This window comes from Entelurus aequoreus, linkage group LG05, assembly GCF_033978785.1.
Source record: "Entelurus aequoreus isolate RoL-2023_Sb linkage group LG05, RoL_Eaeq_v1.1, whole genome shotgun sequence".
Taxonomy (NCBI): Eukaryota; Metazoa; Chordata; class Actinopteri; order Syngnathiformes; family Syngnathidae; genus Entelurus; species Entelurus aequoreus.
Genome location: NC_084735.1, coordinates 75,050,196 through 75,060,579, shown reverse-complemented (window position 1 = coordinate 75,060,579; position 10,384 = coordinate 75,050,196). Strand labels below are relative to the sequence as shown.

Sequence of the window (10,384 nt, the reverse complement as noted above, 5' to 3'; positions counted from 1 at the left end):
CACTAGTCGCGACTCACTAGCGCGAAACACTGATAACTAACAAAAGGTGGGAGGAAAAAAAATGATTACTAAGCCAAATGTCCCTGTGTGGGAATATTTTATCTTCGAACTGAATTGGCAACATGAGCCCATCAACACGGGCGAATACGCAAGTAAGCCGTGATTTCATTGGTAACAAAAAACACAACAAAACAACCCACCGCTGCCAGTTTTTCCCAATCGGTGCAAAAAACTGCACTTCAAGATGTTAAATATTTATTGAGGTGCAATTTTTGCTTACAAAGATTGAGTTTGATTAGTGATTTGACCTTCCAATTCCAATGGTAAAAAATACAGTGATGAAAAATATATTTTTTTGTGTTTTAAAGGGTTACTTGTATTGTTACTATTATAATCTATGACAGGGGTCCCCAAACTTTTTGACTCGGGGGGCCGCATTGGGTTAAAAAAAATTGGGCCGGGTTGTATATATATATATATATATATATATATATATATATATATATATATATATATATATATATATACTGTATATACACACACATTAGGTCAGAAAAAACACAGAGGCTATATCATCCTTACAAGCCTGTTTCGCAGGTTTCCCTGATTTTATAAAATCCCCCTGACGTATATTCCGCTCTACCCCGGTGTTGAGCACTGTATAACGGAAAAACCACAGAAACCTCGACTGTATATATATATATATATATATATATATATATATATATATATATATATATATATATATATATATATATATATATATATATATTCCGAGCGCGATGATGTCACGTTATTGATGGGAAAATGCATTTTAGACATTATGATTTGCCTGAGCGACAAGGAGTAACGACCAAGAGTAACAATCGGTAGAAAATGGATTAGAAAGGACAGATTTAAAAAATAATAATAAAAAAATACACATTTTTTATTTTTTTAACTTGGGACTTCCCGCTGGCCGGATTTTGGGGGCCACTGCTCTATGATGACATTAGTGCTTAAATTTGGCCACAGTTCATGTAAACTTTTAAACTATTCAACATTATCATTGTCAAATGCTTGCAATGTTATCTACACAGACAATTGTATGCTTTTAACTATTGGTGTCCAAAAATATCGAGTTTCGAATTAATCACGATTCTTACTTTTAACAATTCTTAATCGATTAAAACTAAATAATATATATTTTTTTTTAAATTAATTAATTAATCTGTCCTGTTCAGCCAGCTATTTGCTGTACATATTTAGTTAAAAACAAAGGAGTGTTACTTCTCCTGTTGCCTTATTTGTATTTGACTTTGATATGATTTTTGGGTGGATGTTTTTCAAACAAAACCAGTTTTCTTTTAAGTCATACAAAAATGTATTAGAGCTGTTCGTCTGTTTCATGGAAGAATGTAGTTCATCATAGAACTGGCACCCAACGTTATCAATAAAGTATTGATTTTGAATGGATCCTGAATCAAATCCCTATCCTCAAGAATCGAATCGATTCACAGCCCTAATAATAACTATGTGCAGTAGGACATGAGCATAAAATTAGTTTTAAATACCATTAAAAAGGCTTTAAAAAGCATTGAATTAGATTTGCTGATACGTGCGGAAACCCTCTATAGGTGGGGGCTCCCCGCTCCGTGTCTCCATCAGTTTGGGTTCCTGGGCCTGGAGAACGTTGAAGACGCCCACGCTCTAATACAAAACACGAATGTCCACAGCGGAAGCGTACTTGTATAACAGCAACTGAGGGTGAATTAGGCCTATTACGTGCCCCTGCTGATTAGATTATATAGACAGTGCAGCCTGCGGTCGCACTTAAGTCAATATGTATCTAACCCAACCTAGAAAGCATCCTTATGGTTTGCTTGGTAGCGCGGACAGCTGGGGAATGGAGCTTTACTTATCAAGAGCCTCAACAAACGGGGACGTTTCCATGACTGTAACGCAGGCCTGGGCAATTATTTTGACTCGGGGGCCACATTTAGAGAAAAAAATGTGTCTGGGGGCCGGTATATCTATTTTTAGGCACAATAACACAAAACCTCACAATAATGTCTGATTGAATGCTAAAAACGTTATGACAGACCGCCTTAAAAACGTAATGGAATTTTACATTTTTCTATGAACGATAAAACACTGAATATTGACCAAATATGAACGTCACACCCCCTTTCGATCGACACATTTTACAATCAAGTGAAACGCAACAAAAATGCAACAAACAGTGAAATATGAACGTGAGGCGTACAAAATAAACCCACCGACAATCTGATATATCTGATATATCACTAAGCTTTAGAACTTTGTTGTGAAAATCTCCTTGGAAACGCTTCCCGCCCATAATAAAATAAGATAAATAAATTTAAAACATTTTCTTGAATAAAAAAGAAAGTAAAACAATATAAAAACAGTTACATAGAAACTAGTAATTAATGAAAATGAGTAAAATTAACTGTTAAAGGTTAGTACTATTAGTGGACCAGCAGCACGCACAATCATGTGTGCTTACGGACTGTATCCCTTGCAGACTGTATTGATATATATTGATATATAATGTAGGAACCAGAATATTAATAACAGAAAGAAACAACCCTTTTGTGTGAATGAGTGTAAATGGGGGAGGAAGGTTTTTTGGGTTGGTGCACTAATTGTAAGTGTATCTTGTGTTTTTTATGTTGATTTAATAAAAAAACAAAAACAAAAAAAAACGATACCGATAATAATAAAAAAAAAAAGATACCGATAATTTCAGATATTACATTTTAACGCATTTATCGGACATCTCTAATTGAAATACTTTGTATAGTTGAAGACCTACGGTCGTTAGAAAACATCACTGCACATCATAATGGCAGCTACACTCTCCATCTTAAAGATCTAAAAAAAATATTTGGGAATGTCCGGCGGGCCAGATTGAAAAGCTCAACGGGCCGCATGTGGCCCCCCGGGCCTTAATTTGCCCAGGTCTGCTGTAACGTGACGTGCAAAGAGCGACGCCTTTAGATAAAGCACACAGGCTTCCAGTTGAAGAGTCAGCACAAATTCTGAAAACAGCATCTCCATCCAGTTCAAGTCTCCTGAAGGTCCCATGCCTCCATGACGGGTCCAGGAGGGGAGCGTCTGCCCGCGCAGCACGCGAACATCTCGGCGATCTGCGTGCGCACTTCCCTCTGCCAGCAAGCGTAAACCAACGGGTTGATGAGCGAGTTGGACATCCCGAGTAGCCACAGGTGGTTCTCCAGCAACACGATAAGCTCGCAGCTGCCGCACAGCAGCTGCACGATGCTCACCACGAAAAACGGGCACCAGAGGGCGAGGAAGCAGCCCACCAACAAGGCCACCGTCCTCAGGGCCTTGACGTGGCTCCAGTAGCGGCTCCTCGCCTGCTGGGGGGGAAGCTGGCGTCCGCGGGTGCTGCTGCTGCTGTTGTTGTTGTGGTTGTTGTTGGTCCGAGAGCCTGCCTGGCTGATTTGGAAGATCTGCCTCTGGTGGCTGCAGGCGATCTTCAGGATGTCCATGTAGATGTAGACGAAGACGGAGAGGACGGGGAAGAAGCAGACACTGAATAAAACGATGATGCCCGCCGGATAGATGACGGAGAAGAAGGCGCACAGGCCGCTGTAGCCGTCGGTCTGAAGCTGGCGGACCATGACTGAGGGAGTAAAGAGCGGGATTATGGGGAAATTGCGTGTTCATTTTATATTTAAAAAAAACAACAACACAACTAATGATGGCAGACTTCATGAGACACAACGGGACAAATGCTGATCCAGAGCCTTATATGTTTTGAGCCTGAATATAAGGAGGATGAGCTACTATTTTTAGAAGTTAAGCGATAAGCAGATCCAGAAGTAGCTCGATTGCTAAGTGCTAAACCGGAAATACAAACCACCAACATGAAAAAATAAACAATCACTTACTGTACAATTTCTGCTCTCATTGGGATGCGACTGACGGGATGTTTTAGATCAGGGGTACCCAACGCATTGGGTTAAAAAAATGTATATATATATATATATATATATATATATATATATATATATATATATATATATATAAACATATATGTCTTAATTAGATTATCCAAAAAAATAGTGCTCAATACCGTAGTAGAGCATAATATGTATGTGTGGGAAAAATCACAAGACTATTTCATCTCTACAGGCCTGTTTCATGAGGGGTTTCCCTCAATCATCAGGAGATTTTAATAGAAGCATTCACATACCATGGTTTATATAGGGCACAGAACGGGTAGGTACAGGCAGGCGTAGGGGCGTGGTGATTGGCTCATGTGTTACCTAGGAGGTGTTTCCTTCTGTGACGGCATGCTGATATAATTTCGCTGATTTCTCCCACACATACATATATATATATATATATATATATATATATATATATATATATATATATATATATATATATATATATATATATATATATATATATATATATATATATATATATATATATATATATATATATATATATGTATGTGTGTATGTATGATATAATTTCGCTGATTTCTCCCACACATACATATATATATATATATATATATATATATATATATATATATATATATATATATATATATATATATATATATATATATATATATATATATATATATATATATATATATATATGTATGTGTGGGAGAAATCAGCGAAATTATATCATACATACATACATACATACATATATATATATATATATATATATATATATATATATATATATATATATATATATATATATATATATATATATATATATATATATATATATATATATATATATATATATATATATATATATATATATATATATATATATATATATATATATATATATATATGTATGTGTGGGGAAAAATCACAAGACTATTTCATTTCTACAGGCCTGTTTCATGAGGGTTTCCTCAATCATCAGGAGATACATCATACATCATACATACAGAAATCTCCTGATGATTGAGGAAACCCTCATGAAACAGGCCTGTAGAGATGAAATAGTCTTGTGATTTTTTCCCACACATACATATTACGCTCTACCACGGTTTCGAGCACTATTTTTTTGGGGATAATCTAATTAAGACATATATATATATATATATATATATATGTATATATATATATATATATATGTATGTGTATATATATATATATATATATATATATATATATATATATGTATATATATATATATATATATATATATGTATATATATATGTACATCTATATATATGTACATCTATATTTATATATATTTATTTATATATATATATATATATATATATATATATATATATATATACAGTATATATATATATATATATATATATATATATATATATGTATATATATATATATATATATATATATATATATATATATATATATATATATATATATATATATATATATATATATATATATATATATATATATATATATATATATATATGTGTCTTAATTAGATTATCCAAAAAAAAATAGTGCTCGATACCGTGGTAGAGCGTATATATATATATATATATATATATATATATATATATATATATATATATATATATATATATATATATATATATATATATATATATATATATATATATATATATATACATATATATATAGTCAAGGTTTCTGTGGTTTATCCGTTATACGGTGCTCAATACCGGGGTAGAGCGGAACATACGACACTCGGAGTCTATGTTACGTTTCCTCAACGATTTTTCGCCATTTTTTTTCCCCTCGTGCACTAATTGACTGAAAGAGTGTCCACGTGATGACGTCACATTATCGAGAATGTGAATGATTGGCAAAATTTCCAGATAGGCAGTTTCCCTTTAAAGGGCCCGTCTAATAATCTTTTTTGACCCACAAATAATGTCTACTGGTCAAATTCCCACCTAAAAAGGCAGAGTAATTTCAGGCTTCTAACAAATTTCAGAACATTTTTAAAACGCTCACTTTTAGCTCCAAAATGTGGACGGGCCTTCATCAGCCTGCTGACGTCGCCTCCCCAAAACTGGAGGCAATATCATATTGTGTAGTTTGTGTTTTGGTAGCATCTTCATCCCAAATCATGTTATTTTCAGGCATAATTTGAAGGAATAATCAAATATTGTTGCAAGGTTGTAGCAAAACAACTAAAGAAGGGGTCAGCCTGCATACATTTCCAAATGATGGCAATATGAGGAGAGTATGGACCCCTACTGTCAAATTAACTCTGCACGCACCAAAGTAGAGGAGTGTAATTTGCAACCATCATTGTAATGATTAGGACTTTGAAGAAAAAGGGTTTTGGCCAGAGTTTGGATGGAAAAAATGTATACGACTTAGATATAATGCAATCCTGAAAATCAGGAGCACCCTTAAGGGGAGAAAAACCGAGACAGAACCTGCAGACATGAGAAGGTAAGCTGTTAGTGTTTTATTTTGCGTCCTCTTCTACTGATGTTTCCTCAAGATGCTTAAGGAAATGCTGAAAGAGCACGAGGAAACAAAGGCTATGGTGTTTGGAAATGGCGATTATTTTAGTTTTAGTTTTGCTCATAATGTTAACCGTATCAGTTTTGAAGTAATAATCGACCAAGGCGACAAAAACATGCAATTAAGTGATTTAAAATAATAGTTTTTATGTCGATGCGTGGAAATGGGCTCCAGTTCTGTAGATGATGTCACACCAAAGGGGGGCATATCGAGTCTGGCAACGGAAAGGGGGTGTTGCAATTGGTCCTTTTATCTGTATTGCTACACAAGCTGAACACTGACTACTCTAAAGTATAATATCATCGAGAATAGATTAAAATATTGAGAAAAAAAAGGTGAAAGTGATTGTTTTACCTGGCAAGAACCCAATGAGGACCGAGCAAGCCCACAGAGCCGCCAGCGAGGCCGCCGCCGTGCCCTTTCCGGACAACCTGGAGTAGCTCAGCGGCGCCTTGATGGCGGCGTAGCGGTCCAGCGAGATGAGAAACATGGACAGGATGGACGCGGTACAGGGTGACATCACAAAGGCCATCCGCATCAGACAGCGGGTCTTTCCCGGGGAAGAAGGAGGAGAAGGACAGGTGACGTTGGTCGCAGGGTGGTGGAACGACGTCGACGTCGACGATGTGACGTTGCTGTGGAAGTCCTCGGTGGCCAGGCCGGTGATGGCCACGCCCACCAGGGTGTCGGCCAGTGCCAGGTTGAGGACGAAGCACCAGCTCTGGCTGCTTTTCTTGTGGAGGAGCCGGAGGAGAGCCACGGCCACCAGCAGGTTGGTGGAGATGATGAGGCAGGAGGCCATGCTTAGGATCAGTCCCATCAAACGCGGTCTCACCTCGTTTAAAGTCATGGTCCAAGTCTGTCTCATGTCCTTTTCAAACACTGGCAGCGTGATCAACAGGTCTGTTGTGTCTCCTCCCACACACACACACACACACCCACACACTCACACACACACACACACACTGCTCGCCTTGTCGTTATCAACCCTCAGCTTCTAATCAGCTAAGTGAGTTTATAAAATCTGTCTTTTTCTACTGAATCAGTTGTAGTTCAGTCATGAAGAAATGCAGCAGTTTTGCCAGACTTGTTAGTCAAAGTCAAAACCGTGTCGCCCGCAGACTCACGTTCACCCGCCTTACCTCCAGTGAGACATCTGGCATGATGGACCATTTTCCACTCGGGTTCACACACACAAACACATTCAGCTAATGATGCTTTTTTTCTCCGCCCGCACACAAAACGCCTCACTGAAATCAGTCAAAACTGGAGGAAAGCATAAGAAACTTTCTTGTAAAACATTTTTTATATATATTTTTTCGAATATTTTAAAAATAAAAACATGTTTCTATGGTTTTTATTGTATTTCATGTATTTATTTGTATGCCTTTATCCTTAATATAATTAATTATTTATACTCTATATTATTCTTGAAATTCCCCACTTAATTCTCATAATTTTTACTTATTATGTGCTAATAAAATCCCAACTTTTTTTTCAGAACATTTAAACTATTAATACAAATAGTTTTTCACAAACCACAAATTTGCTGGCTTTTTTTTTTGTTCTTCAAAAGTCTTTATACAGTTTTTTTGGGGGGGGAAACAAAAAAACACTTTATTTCGTTTTTATTTTACATTTACAGTAAATTCAAATGTTTGTGTACACCTAATGTACTATTGAAATATTTTGAGATTGTTTTATGTATTTTTTTTATTCTCTAAAAATAACAGCTTTACTCTTTTAGTATTTGTACTTTTTCTTCATAAATCCCAAGTCTTTTTTAATATAACAATTTTCTTCTTTCTAAACTAAAAGTTTTATCTTGTACTATTATGACCTTTGCCCCCTCATGATTACAACTTCTTTCAAATTTGCTGGCTTTTTTAATGTTTTTTTAAATATATTTTTCAAAAAATGTCAATAGTTTTTTTTTATATTTTACATTTTAATTCTAAAGTTGTTGTATATATAATGTAGCATTTAAAAACATTTATATTTCTGTGAGATCTTCTTTATAAATGACAGCTTTACTCTTAATTGTCTGCCTTTTTTTAAATTCTATTTTTTAATAGCACATTTAAGTTTTAAAACGTTTATTCTCATACTATTGTGACCTTTTTTGTCATAATTGCAACTTTATTCTTTCAATATGACAACAATATTAACTACTTTTGTAAATCAGCCATTTAATTTTTCTGATATTGTTTTTTTGTTTTGTTTTGTTTTGTTTTATTTAAATAAAAATTACAAATATTTCCCCCCCTCAAAATACAACTTTAATCTCATAAAATAATTACTCTTTGTTCTACAAACCCTGTTTCCATATGAGTTGGGAAATTGTGTTGGATGTAAATATAAACGGAATACAATGATTTGCAAATCCTTTTCAATCCATATTCAATTGAATGCACTACAAAGACAAGATATTTGATGTTCAAACTCATAAACTTTATTTTTTTTTTGCAAATAATAATTAACTTAGAATTTCATGGCTGCAACATGTGCCAAAGTAGTTGGGAAAGGGCATGTTCACCACTGTGTTACATGGCCTTTCCTTTTAAGAACACTCAGTAAACGTTTGGGAACTGAGGAGAAACATTTTTTAAGCTTCTCATGTGGAATTCTTTCCCATTCTTGCTTGATGTACAGCTTAAGTTGTTCAACAGTCCGGGGGTCTCCGTTGTGCTATTTTAGGCTTCATAATGCACCACACATTTTCAATGGGAGACAGGTCTGGACTACAGGCAGGCCAGTCTAGTACCCGCACTCTTTTACTATGAAGCCACGTTGATGTAACACGTGGTTTGGCATTGTCTTGCTGAAATAAGCAGGAGTGTCCATGGTAACGTTGCTTGGATGGCAACATATGTTGCTCTAAAACCTGTATGTACCTTTCAGCATTAATGGCGCCTTCACAGATGTGTAAGTTACCCATGTCTTGGGCACTAATACACCCCCATACCATCACAGATGCTGGCTTTTCAACTTTGCGCCTATAACAATCCGGATGGTTCTTTTCCTCTTTGGTCCGGAGGACACGACGTCCTCAGTTTCCAAAAACAATTTGAAATGTGGACTCGTCAGACCACAGAACACTTTTCCACTTTGTATCAGTCCATCTTAGATGAGCTCAGGCCCAGCGAAGCCGACGGCGTTTCTGGGTGTTGTTGATAAACGGTTTTCGCCTTGCATAGGAGAGTTTTAACTTGCACTTACAGATGTAGCGACCAACTGTAGTTACTGATAGTGGGTTTCTGAAGTGTTCCTGAGCCATGTGGTGATATCCTTTACACACTGATGTCGCTTGTAGATGCAGTACAGCCTGAGGGATTGAAGGTCACCGGCTTAGCTGCTTACGTGCAGTGATTTCTCCAGTTTCTCTGAACCCTTTGATGATATTACTGACCGTAGATGGTGAAATCCCTAAATTCCTTGCAATAGCTGGTTGAGAAAGTTTTTTCTTAAACTGTTCAACAATTTGCTCATGCATTTGTTGACAAAGTGGTGACCCTCGCCCCATCCTTGTTTGTGAATGACTGAACATGTCATGGAATCTACTTTTATACCCAATCACGGCACCCACCTGTTCCCAATTTGCCTGTTCACCTGTGGGATGTTCCAAATAAGTGTTTGATGAGCATTCCTCAACTTTATCAGTATTTATTGCCACCTTTCCCAACTTCTTTGTCACGTGTTGCTGGCATCAAATTCTAAAGTTAATGATTATTTGCACAAAAAAAAAATGTTTATCAGTTTGAACATCAAATATGTTGTCTTTGTAGCATATTCAACTGAATATGGGTTGAAAATGATTTGCAAATCATTGTATTCCGTTTATATTTACATCTAACACAATTTCCCAACTCATATGGAAACGGGGTTTGTA

At 35.8% G+C, this 10,384-nt stretch overlaps 1 protein-coding gene across 1 annotated transcript; it reads right to left on the bottom strand.

Moving 5' to 3' along the window:
- Positions 1 to 3,065: 3,065 nt before the first annotated feature.
- LOC133649968 (glucose-dependent insulinotropic receptor) lies at positions 3,066 to 7,327 on the bottom strand. Its single transcript, XM_062046683.1, has 2 exons — positions 6,850 to 7,327; positions 3,066 to 3,649 (listed from the first exon to the last, which is right to left on the bottom strand). Exons 1-2 carry the CDS (start codon positions 7,313 to 7,315, stop codon positions 3,066 to 3,068), a joined length of 1,050 nt encoding a protein of 349 aa, XP_061902667.1. The 5' UTR covers positions 7,316 to 7,327.
- Positions 7,328 to 10,384: the final 3,057 nt, after the last annotated feature.